General features: G+C 31.5%; 1 protein-coding gene and 1 long non-coding RNA gene across 4 annotated transcripts in view; one reads left to right on the top strand and one right to left on the bottom strand.

The window, feature by feature from the left end:
* Positions 1-12815, top strand: part of LOC143192053 (annexin B11) — a 43306-nt gene extending 30491 nt beyond the window's left edge. The window contains exons 1-7 of one of the 3 annotated variants that reach the window (XM_076397522.1): positions 3938-4130; positions 5403-5819; positions 9854-10030; positions 10096-10300; positions 10357-10614; positions 12266-12516; positions 12575-12815. In XM_076397522.1, the coding sequence (XP_076253637.1) occupies positions 4107-4130; positions 5403-5819; positions 9854-10030; positions 10096-10300; positions 10357-10614; positions 12266-12516; positions 12575-12631 (1389 nt within the window). In that variant the 5' untranslated portion in view covers positions 3938-4106 and the 3' untranslated portion in view covers positions 12632-12815. Of the gene's footprint in view, positions 1-3931; positions 4131-5402; positions 5820-9853; positions 10031-10095; positions 10301-10356; positions 10615-12265; positions 12517-12574 lie in introns of those variants that run through there. The other 2 variants (XM_076397523.1, XM_076397524.1) reach the window with 2 other exon arrangements.
* LOC143192054 (uncharacterized) lies at positions 7515-14287 on the bottom strand. The gene is made up of 2 exons (XR_013004695.1): positions 14161-14287; positions 7515-7616 (listed from the first exon to the last, which is right to left on the bottom strand). It is a non-coding gene; the product is annotated as an uncharacterized LOC143192054 (long non-coding RNA).
* Positions 14288-18129: the final 3842 nt, after the last annotated feature.

The following is an 18129-nucleotide window of genomic DNA, read 5'->3' as shown; positions in this document are numbered from 1 at the left end:
CTATAACGAGTGTAATTCAACGTTTTTGTGTGGGGTACTTTGAAAGAGTATCACTGGATCCAAACATACTCGTTAAACAGCTAAATATGCGACGTGATAGTGAAGTGCGTAGACTAAAGCGTTTAACACCACCTGATCTGATTACTGGACATATATAGACTTTAGAATAAGCTTTAGAATAGGACTAATTAATTAAGATAATATTTTATACAGGAGATCGTTTAATGAAGTGATTTTCTACATGCCATGTAGATATAATATAGACATAAGAAATACTTATTGCCTATAGGGCAGATTGCGTAATCACAAAGAGTAAAAAAAGCAATATTTGATCAATACGCGAAATTTCTTTTCATTCATTTTTTTCATAATAACAAAAGTTGCTTCACTCAAAATGCTATAATTCACAAACTAATGATCCGACAGCTGTCAAATTTATACACGCATCTTCGGGAACTTTTTAATTGATCTATTGTCTTTTGTGATCTGTACACTAATATTTACACTGTGTTAATATAAATGTATATAAACTACGATAACAATTTAACCACTAAACTGTAAATATATAACATGAGTATGTAAAAGAGTATTTTATCGTGGTTCAGGTGTAAACATGCCTCTAACTTACTAGAAAAAATTGTAAAAAGCTTTGGACACGTTATTAGTACTTAGCAGATAGGGATTTACCTACCTGCAGTCCTGCTTATACTTATTTTTATTGAGAATGTTCATTTTCTTGTTTAATATTTGTTTTTGCTTATAATTCAATCCTTTGTGCCAAACTTAGGAAAACTGCTGAAGACTGACGAGAACATTTGTTTTTCTTCAAGTAACTTTCAATGATGTTTGTTATTCTTTGGACTGGATTGATTTCTGAGTGTTTATGTTTTAATACAAACTGATGAGTCAAGTTTTTAATTTTTATTACTGGTATTTTGAGTAGAATTTGTAAAATAGTTTCGAAACAATTGTTGGTAAGTAATTCTTTAGTTTTTTTGCCATACTGATGTCATGATAACTTCTACAATTTTCCGTGTTTAAGAACATATTTGAATTTGAATGCTGCGTAATTAGTAATATTTATAGCTTTTCTATGCAGTGATTTTAACATTTCTCCAGCGAAACAAACAATATCCTTTACTCTTTTACACTAGTTTGTAGTTGCGAGTGTACATTTTAGCCAGGTAGATGTTGTGACAAGAGCACTATGTTTTGTTTATTATTTTTGTCTAATCTTGTTCCTTACATAAAGAATATACATCTTTGTTCTCTTGGTTTATGATTCTACTTTAAGATTTTGTCTACATATATTTTTAGTTTTATTTGTAATTATGCATAATTTTGTTAATAATGTTGGCTCTAGTTGGGGGTCCTTATCTCATTGGGGTTAAACACAGTGAATGAAAGATCGGAATTCAGGTCAAAGTTCAGGTCAAACATTACATAATGTAAGAAAATACAGAACGGCATTGGTGACGAATTACGTGGAGGGCACTTGATGACTCATTCGATCCTCGAGCCGGACGTGGTATCGGGACCGGGCGATGGAAATGCTGAGATGTACACTTTTTGGATACAAAGGTCGACGTCTTGGCTGGGAATCATATAGTTTCATAGAGTCTCTCGAAGATTGTCTTGTTCCGTGCTAGCTTTCGAAGATAATAGTCGTGTCCGGTGCTCCGAGCCTACCTACTCTTTCTAGAATTACACGCAACTGATTGTCAAACGATCGACTCGTAAACCGCTTTTATCAGCACCTTCGCCTAAATATCATAAACGTTTGTAAATGCCGGAAAGCGTTCTACCGAGCCGCCCGAAGACAACCGAAAAATCTGCCGACGATAGCCCTGGCGATTCCCAGTTGATAGGTCTCGGACTTATAGAGTATCTGCAAGAATAAAATGCATAACTTAAAATTAAGGTTACTCAACTTCGAGTACTGTTAACCAATCGAGGAGACGAGCTCTCCGCAACGCGGATGCTGCTACAAGACGCCCTTATTAAACCCACCCCGGCCCAGCCAGTACATCAACCTCCTGAGACACCAAATGAACTCACATCCCTACCGTTGGAAAATGAAGACCCGGATTCACCATGGTGGGAAAGAGGAACAGGGGTCCCATCATCCCGCCACAACTAAGTCAACTGTCGAAGGCCATCGATAAGGCTAGATAGGCAGCTGCAACCAAGTCGGCTGTTAAGCTGTCTACCCAACACAGCCAGCAGAGAGCCAAGACTAACTCGCAACCATCCACCTCCAGAAATGCCGTCAAACCAGCGTCAACCAAGCCGGTAACTAAAACGGCTACCCAGCCAACACCCAAACCAGCGGCCGTCAAGACTGTCCAGCATACTCAGGTATGTAGCCAGGTAAGTAGCCAGGCCATTAATCCATCAAATTCTTCTCTTCCAGCAACCACAGTGCCAAACTCTTTGGGAACTGTCTCACACACTCGAACCCCACTACCTTTGCCAACTAATTCGTTGAAACCATTAAAGCCTGGCGAGAAATGGAAGTGATTTCTAGCAGACCAAAGGCTGGATGGCTCCCCAACTTTCTGGCGACTCTCTAAAAGCCTCGTGGGGAAGGCACAAAACGTCATACCCCCCCTAAAGTTAGTGAAGACAGGAACTTTCGCAGTTCGACCACGAAAAGGCCGAGCTCCTCGCTAAAACCTATGAGACCCAAATGCCTCCCTCCTGCTACAAATATAAACGTTGCCGAGAAGGGCGAGATTATTAGGAAGGCCAACTCCGTTCATTCTCAAGTGCCCCCAAGACGGTCTAGACGATAACCATCTAGTTACTCCTAAAATACTCACGCAAATGATCAGCAAGATTCAGAACAAGAAGGCCCCGGGTTTCGATAATATTTCGATAGCCCAACTCAAAAAACGTCTCTACAAGCAGCTCGCCGAACTAACTAATATCATCAACTCCATTCTGGAGCTGCAAGAGTTCCGATCCACCTGGAAATATGCGTTCATTGCAGTTATCCCCAAAAAAGGAGCTAAGTAATCACCTTCTGACTACATACCTATCAGCTTACTAAGTTCTATTCCCAAGCTTGCTGAAAGAGCAATTCTTTATGCTCTTAATGATTTTACGAAGACAAAAAAATATTATTCCAGATGAGCAATTCGGGTTGCGCGCCAAACACTCAGTCGTTCATCAGGCCCATAGGCTGGCCGCAAAAATCAACTGTGCTTTTAACTGAGGTGAAAGATTTGAAGCGGTCTTCTTGGACCTAACCAAAGCCTTTGACAAGGTTTGGCACGAAGGCTTAGTGACGAAATGCATCCAATTAGGTCTACCCGATGACCTAACAGCTCTTATCAAATCATTTCTGTCAGGACGATCGTTCCAGGTGAAGATTAAAGATATTCTCTCTAGCCGGAAAACCAGCGACGCAGGAGTTCCACAAGGCTCCCCCCTGGCACCCGCTTTATTTAATATTTTTCTTTCAGATATCCGTAGGAGACCACAAGTTGAGGCAGCTTTTTAGGCAGACGACACTGCTTACATTGCTTCTTCAAGAGTAGCACCACACATCCAAAGCAGACTCCAAAAGCAACTCGATGAGACGGCCCAATGGTTACATTTCTAGAGGTTGCAGGTTAACCCACAGAAAACCTAGGCCATCTTCTTCCACAAGAAGCGTTTTCCACCGAACGTTTCGTGTCTTAAAATCGAGAACGCCGAAATGACACACAATTATACACATGGGGAAAACGAAAATCAAACATTTAATAAAAATGACATCTTACCACTATACAATACAACATTTTATTTTATATTACGATTTTTGTACTTAATACATTTATTTAGTGTTTTATACTATTTTCGTTATACATCAAAGAAATTTTACATACTGGCAACGTTGGAATGACGGCATTTTGCTGTCACCTGACCACAAAACATTGAATTCTGTATATTTTGTGCGCCTGACAGACAGATGCTCAATTGGAGTAATATCCGCTTGTCCAACTTCTGTGTTCTGTTGTTGATTGTTAAGGCGTGTTACGTGTGTGTGTGCTACAAATAACTTTATCAAGAAATCATTACTTTCTCTTCGTTTATTTTTATTAATTAAAGTTTTATACAAAATGAGTTACGGCAGTTATCAATCTGTAAGTATTAGTTTGTTTTCCTAAATTTTACAATTATTACATGACATTGCACGTATATAGTTAGTAGTTACTAAGAAATAACTATAGCGATGTATAGATAACGTAAATATAAAATAATCACAGAATATTAAATTTAAATTAGTGATTTCTCTATGAAAATAACTAAAATGTTACTAGAAAATTTCCAGTCTTTTTCGGTAGCTTATATACACAGCAAGTGCAATATGATATATCCTAGCTTCAATATAATTTGTTTTATGGCATATTGTATTTATGTCATTTAATTTGTTGCATTGGGTACGAATTTTAATTATGAAGAATTTTTAATAGGTTATGGTTAAAACATTTTAAAGAAATCAATTACATAAATACATAAATTGATTGTGCGTGAGTCAATATTATAAATAATATTGTAATTTCATTTTAATGATGATAAGTTGATGTATATGAGGATCCACTTGATATAATTGTAGCCTTATCAAATTATTATTATGTATTTATATTTAATATACAAAAAACGAGTTTTTACTTTTTATCAAATACAAAATTTATTGATCGTGATTCAATAGCATAAATAAATTATAATTTCTATTATAGTGAAATTACAATTTACAATGATAGTTTTATCAAATAATTAGGACGCCGTTATGTTTTTATATTGATAATCGATTCAGACAATCACAAGGAATAACTTTGTTCTCATAATTAAATAATAATCCAAAACGATTTACTGTTGTTTTAAATATTATATTAAATATGTTTTAATTAAATCAGTGTTTTTGTAACGAAAAAAACTATTATTTTTTAAAATGTCCTATTTTTTAATACTACACTACACTTACATTTAACCTTCTGAAATTTTGTACTATTCTTCACGTTACGGCAGTAATTCTCTAAATGATCCTTTGACTTTTAAAATATTACAAAAAAGAAATAAATAGGAGGTATTTTTAGATCGAATTGCGACATGTAAATAAAACCGTCTATTTAGCTAATTCTGTACAAAAAAATATAGATGAACCATGCTATTCAACAACTAGATTATACTTTTGATGAGATCTGATTAAAATATACCGAACAATTAATTACATTAAAACTTAGTACTGTTCTTTATGTTATTATAATAAAACAATAGTAATTCGTGGCAAATTTAAAAATTCTTTAAAATTAAATACTGTGCCTCATATGTATTTCTTAACTAAATGAATATTAAAAAATTATCATTTACACCATACCATTAGCATTTCTAATTATATTTGCTTCATATCCCAGGGTCAGACACCAGGAGTTCCTTACCCACAACAAAGTTATCCTCCACCACCTGGGGGAGCGCCATACCCTAATCAAGGTTATCCCCCGGTAAATCCAAATACGTTTGGGTTTAACAGCCATGCACCAATGTCAATGCCTCAACCAATGTCAGTACCTGCCTATGCGCCTAGTGCTCCCCCTTCTGCCGGTCATAATGCACCTTATCCAACATCCTCTGGACCATATCCCAGTCCAGCTGGTGCCTATGGTGCTCCAACATCATATCCTCCTACCCCTTCATATCCATCATACCCACCTAATCAAACCTATCCTACTACTTCTGGTGCTCCCCCTACTGGTTACCCAGCAAAAGGACCATATGGTGGATTTAGTTATACTGCTCAAAGTGTCCCACCAAGTCATACTGGACGACCTCAGGTATTTTGTAATTAAAATGTCTATTTATAAAATGTGTACTGTTTTCCGCTTCGACTGTTGAAATTATAGGGTCGAAACATGTGATCACCTTTTTTGTATTGTAACGTTTTAGAATTTAAGCTTATTATAATAATATATATAAGCAATATATGTTAAACAAACACCTTAATACGTAATAATTCATAATTTATTCTATTTGTAATAAGTGTTCCATCTATGAAATTAATGTAGTTAGTTTTATTTTAACTGCTGCATATTTTCAGTAATTCATTTATGTATTCATGTAGTCTTTATATTTTATCCATATTTCTCACCAAAAATATATATTTCAAAAACAATAAATACAGCAGGCCGCTTAAAATAATATTTTCTTTACCTAAATTTTTAAATAAAATTGTTCTTTGCTTATTTATTCCACTCTTCGATCTTACCCTTGCAGATAGCGCTCATGTTTAATATCTACTGCGTTCTTGTCTGTCTTATGTCCTATGTAGGAAATAACAACTCAGTAATAAATGAGCAATAAAAATTCTGTGAAGCTATTTTATAATTGTCAATATTCTTTGTAACATTCATTTTAACTCTTGATGCACAAATTAACATATTTATAATTTGCTGCAATATCAGATTAGTTCTTTGTTACGAAATGTATTTACTAAAAAATCTGAAATGAATCAGAAGTGAATACCACTAAAATTTACAGAAATATCTTAGCCTTTAGAATTACCTCCAATGTAATGATATACTAGTTTCCAGAACCACATCAATTACTATCAGTTCTTAAGCAAGAACAATTTCTCTTAGCTGTTCTCTGTTCACCAAACATTTAGAATCTCTGTTCTTCAGAATTGTACGCGATCTTGCCATTCTTAATCGTTCTTTTATCTAAATTTGCCGTAGCTCTTTAACAATTCCAATAATACGGGAATAACCGAAAATAACACAAAATCGTATCACGTAGTACGATTTTAAAATTATTCGCCCGTAGTTGATTTACGTACAATAGAAACGACGAATGAGCTACTGTATGAGAGTTTCATCACCGATCGAACGGCTATTCCTGGTTGCTTGCTTTGGGCGTACTTCATTTTATAGGAATGTATTTCTAGCGCATGTTATACAAACATTTTAGACCGAAAAATTATTCTTCGATATAAGCCTTAACCGTGTCAAATTTCACGTCTCCAGGTGATCCACAAAGAGGGAGACAATATTTTCACTAAGCCGATTAATATATACATTAAACAATTAAACTAACTGAGTGAAAAACTTAATTATATGAAGGTCATTTATTGTACAAGAATGCAGGCAAGCTATACTACCATACGATAACGCTCGAACTCAGGTTGTGCCCTTGACCCCAAATACGCCCTTGAACCATACGCGTAGATTAGTCAAAACCATCAAGTTTCTTTCGTCATGCGGCATTCGTATGGTCGCTGAAAGATAATATAGGGCTGTAGTAAACAAGCGACAATATTGTTAAACACATCTTTGTTTTTTCCTATTTTTTTTATATGAAATACATGTTAGCCGCATACATGGAGCCCTGTTATTTGTTTGTATCGTTAGCATCAGTGATTCACAGGCTGATGCTAACTTCAATATGCCTTGATTGTTCAGTACCTTACGTACAACAATACATTTGCTGACTAAATAAGTGGTTAGGTGGGTTTCAAAGACTAAAAAAGACTATTTGATTTAATATATAAAATTAAATATTTATTTCTAACAATGGGACCTCATCTTCCTCGACCTCTCAAAAAAGGTCCCTCCGCGTGGTTAAGATTGGTTCATCTGAAATAAAAAAACAAATATTTTCTTTTATATAAAGCTCGTAATTGAATGAAGGAAGAATATTGAAATTAGGGTTTTTGGTGAAGTTTTCACCGTGTATTGCTGCATAAAATAAGTTTTAATAAGAGATCTTTCATTCAAGCACTAAATAATGTTTTTTTAAGTTAGTATGAAAAGTTTAACCAAGATCGGTTCATAATTTTTTAAGAAACCAGATCCACCGACTTCAAAAATATTTCGAGAGAATCTAGAGATCGAAGGTACCAGCAGCGACAAATGCAGTAATCTCGATTAATTTTTGAACCAATATTTTTGTAGTAATATTTCAAATTAACTGATTTAAACTTTTGTTATTATACTGCGTAAAGTCACCAACACTTTAAAAACATACATAATGTACAAAAAAACTAATAAGAGTCGCTAATGGAATATTGTAAAATACCGTCCTCTGGCACGTGTTTTTCTTCTTGGCTTTTGGGTTGTTTCGCCGACACGATGGTGAAAGATTCATCATTTATCACTGCAGTTTTCGTACATAATGATGTTTTCTTTTTTGGTCCATCTTTTCTCTTAACACTCGCTGCTCGATCAGCTCTTGTAACTTTATTCAGTTTGTAAAGAAATTAATAAAAATCTCCATAAAGATTCACACAAAAATGTGTACAATATAACTATATATAAGGTAGGGCAAAAGTGCCGCTGCTATTTTGATCGCGCGCTATCTTGGTTATGTGACGTTTAGCTTAGTTTCGCTTTAACCATTGTGTTGTGTAGACGTTCAAATTTTATTATGGATAAATATACGCCAAGACAACGAGCCGAAATAGTGACAATATTTATTGAAAATAATCGTTCCGTTATTGCCACTCAGCAGATTTATGTCGAAAGAACAATGTTGTGCAGCATTTCGAAACCATGTGGCGGTTAACCATGGTGTATCGATCTGAATAAATGGTCGTCAGAAAGCGCGATGTCTAGTGAGTGGCTGAGATTCATTATTGCCCTTTTAATGCCCTCTGAAGCACTAAATAACATTGCTAGGGAAACATTTCACTAGCTTAATGTGCACACATATTTTGGTGATCGGACAGAGTATTGTCAAATAATTATTCCTATACTGAAAGAACAAGATAGTAAATATTCTAAAAATGATCAAGGTATAAGTCTCCTATAGATTGTCAGGAAGATCATAAAAATGATAATTCAGAGAACTCGAGAGGAGACAAGCTGAGAAGAGCAAGCAGGATTTAGACTGAATCGCGGTTGTTTAGATAACATGTTTGTACCCCGCCAGTTTATGGGGGAATGTATTAGATTTGGAAAGTGTGCGATAGTATTTTTATTAGGATTGTATATACTGGCCCCTAAAATCAAAAGAAAATAATTTGATAGAATTATCAATTATTAAAATTGGTGGTACATATTTTGATTGAACAGAATATTTCATTCAATTTTGATTTTTAAATTTTCAAGATAAGCTGACTTTTCATAATCTTAAGGGGTACAGTGAAATTTAAATGCAACCAGAATATACGAAGTGAAATCACCATCGATGGACAATTGAAAAAGAATACTGTCAATTTTTTATAAAATGCCTTGAATTTACAATAAAATATTTAATTACTTATTTAAACTATTTTACCAAATTTAGAACTGATAATTTTAATTGATCACACATGAAATAACGTGAAAATATAAAAATGTCTATTAAATAAATAATTTAAAATAACTAAAATTACCTATATATGTGTAACCATAATGACACATTCAACCGATCAACGGAGTATCGATGCTTTTAATTATTTTGTGCATCCTTGTATACATTTCATTTAACTAGATTTAACGAACGCAACGACGATTTCACAAACCGATGTGTTTAACAAATGAAAAACAATTGAAATGAAAAGATACATGGTTTTAAATCAATTCAAGTAAATTACACACTTCTACCTACTATATAGGTCGATTTAATTAAATTACATCAATTTTCCGACAATCCTTCAACAACTTGATATTAACGTTTCCTATAACCTAATTGTACTGATAATATTATTTGGTATCATGTAAAGTAAGTTCATGTTAAACATATGATAGTGATCGTTACATATTTTCCATACAAAACTGTTATTTTTTAACTTTAGCTTTATATTGATCAACGTTTAAAATTAAATAAATATGACGCATGCAACTGTTTTCTGTTGTTGAAACATAAAACTGAGTGTAATTATTTTTTTTAGAGAACACCTACTGTCGTTCCCGTCAACCCATTTAACCCTCGAGCAGATGCAGAAATTTTACGGGCAGCCATGAAAGGATTTGGCACAGATGAGAAAGCAATTATTAATGTTCTTGCATATAGATCTAACGAGCAACGATTAAGAATTGCAATGGAATTCAAGACTATGTATGGAAAAGTATGTTTTTAATCTACAGAGTAATATGTTTGTGGTCTATGTAAATGATAACTAATTTATTTTAGGATTTGATAAAAGATTTAAAGTCAGAAACAAGTGGTAACTTTGAAAATCTTCTTGTAGCGATGATGACTCCTTTACCAGAATATTATGCTAAAGAATTACATGATGCTCTAGCAGGATTGGGTACTGAAGAAAATGTTTTGATTGAAGTGTTATGCACAAAATCCAACGAAGAGAAAATGGTAATTCGACAAGCATACCAAGCATGTAAGAATTTTAAAATAATTTATCTCAATCAATAATTAAATGTACCTTTATTTTAGTATATTTTAAAGATTTAGAGGAAGATTTGATAGGGGATACCAGCGGGACATTTAAGAGACTTATGGTGTCATTATGTAACGCGTGTCGCGATGAAAGTATGATGGTGAATCCAGAAACTGCCAGAGCTGATGCACAAGCTTTATTAAGAGCTGGTGAATTGCAACTAGGAACAGATGAGAGCACTTTCAATATGGTTTTATGTCAAAGAAATTGGGCACAATTACAACTAATATTCCAAGAGTACTACAATTTAACAGGTAATAGGCTGGCTCGTGATATAAATGTTTTACAAAAAAAAAATAGTTGTAATCATTGTAAAACGAAAATGTATACTAATTTTAATTAAAATGAATAATCCTCAGTGGATTTATTTTATTTTTATATTGTATTAAGGTCATACAATAAATCATAGTTGTAGTTATAGTATACTATTGTAATTTGGTTTACGATTATTATATTTATATAATGTACTGGGAAAAGGTAATTTCGGTTTATTTCGTGTTTTTTTCATAATCATTATATTAATATACATTTCACATCATTCATTCATATAAATACATTATTATTGATTGAGATTTCTTGACAAAACATACTAAAGCAAGTGCAGAGACCAGAACAAATAGTAAGCGGACGGGCAAAGTCCAGATATACGGTGGATTAATCAACATTTTTCTGTCACAAGCTCTGTCAAATTTTCCCGACATCAATTTTTAATCGCCAACTTCAGTTGCATTAGTTGTTGACAGTAAATAGTTAAATTAACGATTTGGTCGGATTCGAGGAGCATGATGAACAGCACATCTTCAGTCCCACCAAATATTTAGTAACAGTAATAAATAATATCTAAATTATTCTTGAACGGCTTCAAACTAATTGTCGAAGAAAAGCAACTCATTCCAACTTACCAGTTTGGATTTAAAAACAAACTTTCGAGAATTGGTCATATACATCGTATTACAGATGTAATGAAGAAAACTTTTGAAAAAATGAAAATTCAGCCGTGTTTGTAGACGTAGTCCAAGCCTTTGATAAAGTATGTCATTCCAATACAAGTTGGCAAATAAATTACCTAGGCAGGTGAGCCAGATCCTCAAATAATGTACTTCCAATCATTATTCCAAAGAAACGGTGACGAATATTCATATCTGTGTCTTCCACAAAGTATTGCCTGGGAGCAGTATTATATTTACGTTATACTAGTGATATCCCTAAATGCTAGGAAGTACCATTGATCATATTTTCTGTACTACTCTCTAAAAGTGACAATATTGATACAACGAATAAAGTACAAGCAGTTGTCAATAACATTATTAAGTCAAGAAATTGAGAATAAAATTTAATGCTACAAAGAAAGATTACGTGATCACAATAACGTCAAAGTATTAACATTTTATATTATTATAACTGCTCGACAACAGTGAACTTTCCCGAACGTTGAAGATATAAAAACCCTTTGAACTAAAATAGTTATGTGTGAAAACTATGTGGAGTGCACCAGTAGGAGTACATCTATCAAATGTTAATTAAGTTTACATTTTAGATCTGGGCTTTAAAAGCAATATGACGGAAAATTACTAGATAGTTATTAAATAAAAAACCTTTAGCATCAGTGCAGGTTTTGTAACTGTTTATGATGTTTATGAAGTATACTCTTTTTCACCTGTTATTGTCGTTAGTGATCCATGTTCATCACCGCTTTAAAAATAGTTTGATACTTATGACTGAATGAGGCTAGCTCTATATATTTAATCTATGGCTTGTTACCTTTCAAAAGCTCTATATTATACTATGGAAGTATTACCAGAAATATGCGGCTTTAAAAGCACATATTCAGAAACACTGAAACACATTCTTATTAAAACATATCTAATTAATATGTCTAATTAAATATTCAACTTTTTGTTTTAGGTCATGATATAGAACAAGCTATAAAGAATGAATTCTCAGGAAATTCCGAAGATGGCTTGCTGGCTATTATCCGTTCAATTAAAAACCAAGCGGCCTTTTTTGCTAAATGTTTAAACAAAAGCATGAAAGGTCTTGGAACAAATGACAATGATTTAATTCGTTTAATCGTGACCAGATCTGAAATTGACATGGTTGAAATAAAAAGAGAATACCAAACAGAATATGGAGAATCGTTAGCTGATGCTATTAAGGTATAGATTTTAATGTGAATGATTTTTATGTATTTTATAATAACTTATGTAATTTTAGGATGACTGTTCTGGTCATTATAAAAAATGCCTTTTGCATCTTATTGGTGAACCTTAATCTACATATGCTGCAATAAGAGGAGTCTCAAGCTTCATATGTATACTATGTTATTTTTGTAAACTTCTATGCATATATATTTCCAAATTTACCAAATATTTGATGGCCAACTATAATGTTTTTTGTGTATTTTGCATGTATGCAAGATGTTTTATATTTATTCCAAAATATATAATTTCTGTAATTCTGTCTTTATATGAATTTATATCCTAAAAAATGCCCAAATTAATTTAAAAAAAGATTACCATTACAATTACATTACTTTATGACTAAATAATTTAAATTATATATTGTTAGTTAGTTTGACTGTATATTATAGTGCCAAAAACACTTAACACAACTACCATATAGTGAAAACATTTTTTAGTTTAATTATTTCTAGGTATAAAATTATATTAAATCATGATTTGGTAATTACATATATTGGTATCAAAATCTATAAAGGATTTGAGTGACTGCTCCTGTATCTCAGCTTTTGGAATCTGTTCACATTATATAATGTAATGTTTGTATAACATGAGTATTTAAATGCTCATTATTTTGATGATGTTTAATTGTAAACATGCCTCTAAATTAAGGGAAGCAAATGTAAAAAGCTTTAGATACATTATTAGTACTTATAATGACCGATAAGGCCATAGAATCTTAGATTAGGCAGGCAGTTCCACTGTACTTATTTTTATTGGGGATATTTTTTGTTTAGTTCTAAAGAATATGTTGGGGATATAGGATGCTAGTAATATTTGTTTTTGATTATATATCAAGTCTTCCTGCCAAACTTAGTCATAAGCTTGTCATAGCACTTAGAAATACGGCAAAGAATATTTGTTTTCTTCAAGTAATGTTAAATGATATTTGCTATATCGACGATTTGGTCGAGTTTTGACTTTTTTTAGTTTATATATTATTATGTTTATAACTTCTGCAACTTTTTATTTTAACATTTCTGCAGTTATTGAACTGAATTGAATCCACGTATGCTCTTTGGGTCTAGACTTTTTTTAAATTACTCTTTTAAACTTGTCTTTGGTTGAGAGTATATTGTTGGACATATAAATAATTGGGTGGCGGCGCATGCTGTTAGCATGCCTTATGTTTATGTTGGTATGGTTGCATAAATAAATGTTAAATAGTCGCCTTGATAATATAATACAAGTGTCATCTATTATCTGTATTTGAATATTTATTTTTAGTTAGTAAGATCCCAAATCGATTCAATTATTTCCAGCCTAATATTTTACATTATCATTATGTTATATTTGCTCATTATGTGGTTTCGAATACCGATTTAAGTATAAATGTTTATAAATGTAGGCTATTAATCTGTTTATAAATTAGATAACCAATATTATTATTAATATTAATACTTAATATACTTATTAAATATGATATGGAATAATGATCTTAATCACACAAGTAATCAGACTGAAAAATAAAACTTAAAGCCTTCTGAAATAATGGTTGTGTTGCTTACTCACCAGTAGGTAGGCTTCAGGAATTGGCAAAAATTATTTCCACACTATACTTACCGAAAAAATATCTTATTGGCTAGTATCAAGATCTTTATATTAAGAATGCCGAAAAATATCGCTAATTTTGTTTACCGATATTTTCCAATATTCTCGATATATTGATATTTAAAAAAAGTAACTTATTATTCATTATCATTGTATAGCATCATTCAGATTACAAAGAACTGGTCTTTTTAAATTCGTTGCTTTTTAAAAGGCTGAACTGAATTAATCCTATTCTATTTAAATAACCCAACGCCTGATTATTTTGTACGTTGTATTATAAATAAAAATGGTTAAAATACTGTATTTTATATTTCAAATACAATAAAAAAATTAAAAGTATGATGTATATATTTCGTATTCGAGATAGTATTTTGTAATTTGTAATTAAAGCATAGCATGTACATTTCAATAATTTTGGTAGTGAACTGTAAAATCTTTTTTTTTTACTCTGATATATCGATATTTTTTAAAAAATTAATAAAATAGACAGGCAGGCAATAAAACAGGCAGGCTTTGTAACTCGAAAATTCTATGATTAAGCCATTGGAATTACCATTAATAATAAAGCAGTGTGAATTATTAAGGAGATCGAACAGCGTTGCCGATGTTATGAGCAATTTATTGTTCAATAGAAATTTAATAACTCAAGCAGGAGATTTAGAAAATTATCATTTCTCCAGTTAATGTTATTGCTTTTTTCAGAGTTAAAAATAATTTATTTTATATTATAACTACGTTTTGCTGTGTCTTCACTTCCAATTCAATCAATTAAATTGGATTAATTAGATTTATTTTAATTTGCTGCTCTGATTGCACATTTGTGGAAATAAATAAACAGATTTATAATGGCAAAATAGCTTATTTTTTAAGTAAAACTGCTTTCCATGATGTTTTTTGTTTTTGAGTTGTGTGAGAGGGCTTGTTAAATTGACAATTTTCTTCCGTAATTTTTTTTGCACGCCTTTTTCTATCCAAAGGACTTAAAAAGTTATAATAATAATATTTTTTTATTTTATTTTTATTTATTTTTAGTTTAAATTACTTCACTAGCATCAGTTTGCATCCCAAAACGATTTTGATTCCTAAACATGAATTAAGCTTGGAGAGTTGGGTTCACTCTTTAACTTTTCGCTTTGATTCATGTTCATTGTAACAAACTCAAGTTTCATCCACAGTGAATAATGTTCCGTGATTGTGTTCTATTATTAGCACTCTATAACCTTCAGAGTGGTTAATTGAAATAATGGCTGATTTTTTATTCTTTTGTTAATGAATAGTCGACATTCGGTGAATTATTGAACGCCTCATGTTCTTTTGTATACTACTCACCTTTATGATCTTCTGCCTTTACTTCAACATTGATAACTGGTATATTTACAGTATAATCTCAATATGAACACCTTAACTAACAGCTAATTCTCTAAAAGCTTGTGCCACTGCTAGAAATATGTCTGAATATTTCTTTTGTCCCTTTTTATTTAAAAGTTTTCTCAATTACACATTCGTAATACGAATTACCTGATCATTTGTCGAATGTTTCTTTATAAATCCAACCTGGTGAGGAAAGAGTTGCTTTTCTAATAATTAGTTTCAGGTGTTGTAAGAATAACTTATCGAATAATTACAATCGACATCAATGTCGACATAATGTTTTATCGTTTGGTGATTTATGTGGTTTAGGGATTTAGGGTGTTGGCACATATTGCAATCGTACTGTAGTGTTAAATTAAATTATAAATCAGTCCCGGAAGCTTTTTTATATTAAAGATATTTAACAGCTTTTCAAAGACAGCATTCAGTCTCTTAGCGTCTGCTTTTGGAAACTATTTATTTTTTCGCAATTATTATTTACTGTTTGAGTTGTTGACCCAGTTTATATAGCACAGTTTTATCAGCTCCGCTTTGTCGCTATTTTCCCTTGCTTTACGCTTTCTTGTTAAAAGATCTCTAATTTTTCTCGGATAGTTTATTTCTAGTGGTTTGGTTTTTTGGTATTGGAATAAAGTACCATGTTGCTTTTTGTAAAATAACAACAAACAATTTTGCTTCCATATATTGTTTAGTTGTCCTCTAGGAAACATAACCCACATGAAGGCTCATCTACATCTATTTTGTATCCACTTGAGTCTGTCCATTAACCGTGTTCATTCATGCAGTTTATTAGTTAGAGTAAATAGGATATATTAATTATTGTCTAGTTTACTGTCACATAATCGGCGAGTGACCTGAATAATTGTCATGATTGTTTTCAATATTGTAATTTGGAATGAAATGCTAACGGGTTATCTTTACAAATTTATATCATATTTTTTTAAATAATCTTACTTAAAAGATTCTCCTTTATTACTTGGATACTTTTTAGATAAAATATTAGTATGTATGTTTCACTGGGAAATGTATGTATATATGTAGTATGTGATGTATATATCCCGCACTCGTATTGCAAAAATTTGCAGATATAAGGAATTTTTCGAAAATATTGCTGGCAACTATGTAATTTAGTCCAGAATGAATTCAATATTAAGTATTATTATCAGTATTTCATTTCATTAATATTTTACAATACAGAAAGAAACATATATCTTTTTTGTAATTTTGCTAGGTGCAAATTTATTTCTTATGTTTTATCTGTTTTTATTACACATCGACATTTTAAATGAAATATATGTACTTGCGTTAGTAAATCACAGATATTCTGCCGTTATATCTCATAGATCGATATTTTAGAATCAAATATGGTAAAAATAACTGGAATAAAAAATGGCGAACTTAAATTTCTTAAAATGAACCATCAAGTTCTATATATAATACAACATTTTCAAAATAAATATTAACTTATTTATATTTAAATTCGCGAAATAAATATAATTCAAGCACAATGAAATTAATATTAACAATACTAGCATGTATCGAAATGCGTAAATATTGTCAGAAATAGGTAATAATAACGCATGGAATTTTTCGTCTCCAAGTTTTAGTAATTGTCAGCAAATGTTGGCTGTTTATTACCCAACTAAATTAATTTTAAAAATTAAAAAAAAATGGATCCCCAAAATATCGGAACTCGAAATGAATTTTAAAATTTTCTGTGTTGGCGTACAATCTATATAATAAAAGAAGGATTCATTGTGACTTAAACAAAAATACTTCTCAATGTTTTCTGTACCTTCCTTTTAGAATAACTTGTATTCATAAACGTTGGACGGTTTTCACCGGCGGTTGCCCATGCATCTGATTATCTTATTGATTCAAATGTATAGTATTGGTAGTAGTGGTAGTAGAACTGTCTTCTGTAATTTTTTTGAGTTTCGCTTGAATAGGATACACAACTTTTTTAGGGCACTTTTAGTCTAAATACATTCCGTTATAATATAAAATATCAATTATCTCAACAATTTTACAGCATTTCTAAATTATTTTTATATTTTATCAGAATTTGATCAGATCGCAGAAGCATATTTCGCATATTTTTATTGTTGTATTTTGTAAGAATTATCATAATTGTAAGAATCATAAATTGGCAATTCTGAATTAAACAATATAGATTTAGAATATGAAATATTAAGTGCATACACCAAAATGCTATTTTTCATTTAATTTATTTAATTAATTTCACCAAATATTATAATTAGGATATTTAGAATAATTTTAAATATACTTATTTTATATTTGACACTGAAACATTTCATATTTCAAAACTTGTCATTCATACTCAAAAATCTTGTCAGAATTATTATATGAAAATAGTTTTTTAATAAAACTCTGATAATAAATTATTATAAAATGGTACCCTAATAACTCATTTAAAAAAGTGTTTACTGCTGATAAACATGTATGTAATTTATATAATGATATTGAGTATTTATTGGTTGAATAGATATTGATGATCTTATTTTAATAACTTCAATCCAAAAGCTCAATCTCAACGAAATTATTATAGCGGAATGTTGCTGAGTAAATTATTAATAATAATAAACATTA

The sequence above is a fragment of the Rhynchophorus ferrugineus genome, unplaced genomic scaffold (assembly GCF_030347505.1).
Source record: "Rhynchophorus ferrugineus isolate W39M unplaced genomic scaffold, kcgeb_rfMv2 rfM2, whole genome shotgun sequence".
NCBI classification, from domain to species: domain Eukaryota; kingdom Metazoa; phylum Arthropoda; class Insecta; order Coleoptera; family Curculionidae; genus Rhynchophorus; species Rhynchophorus ferrugineus.
This window is presented reverse-complemented; position numbering and strand designations above follow the sequence as displayed.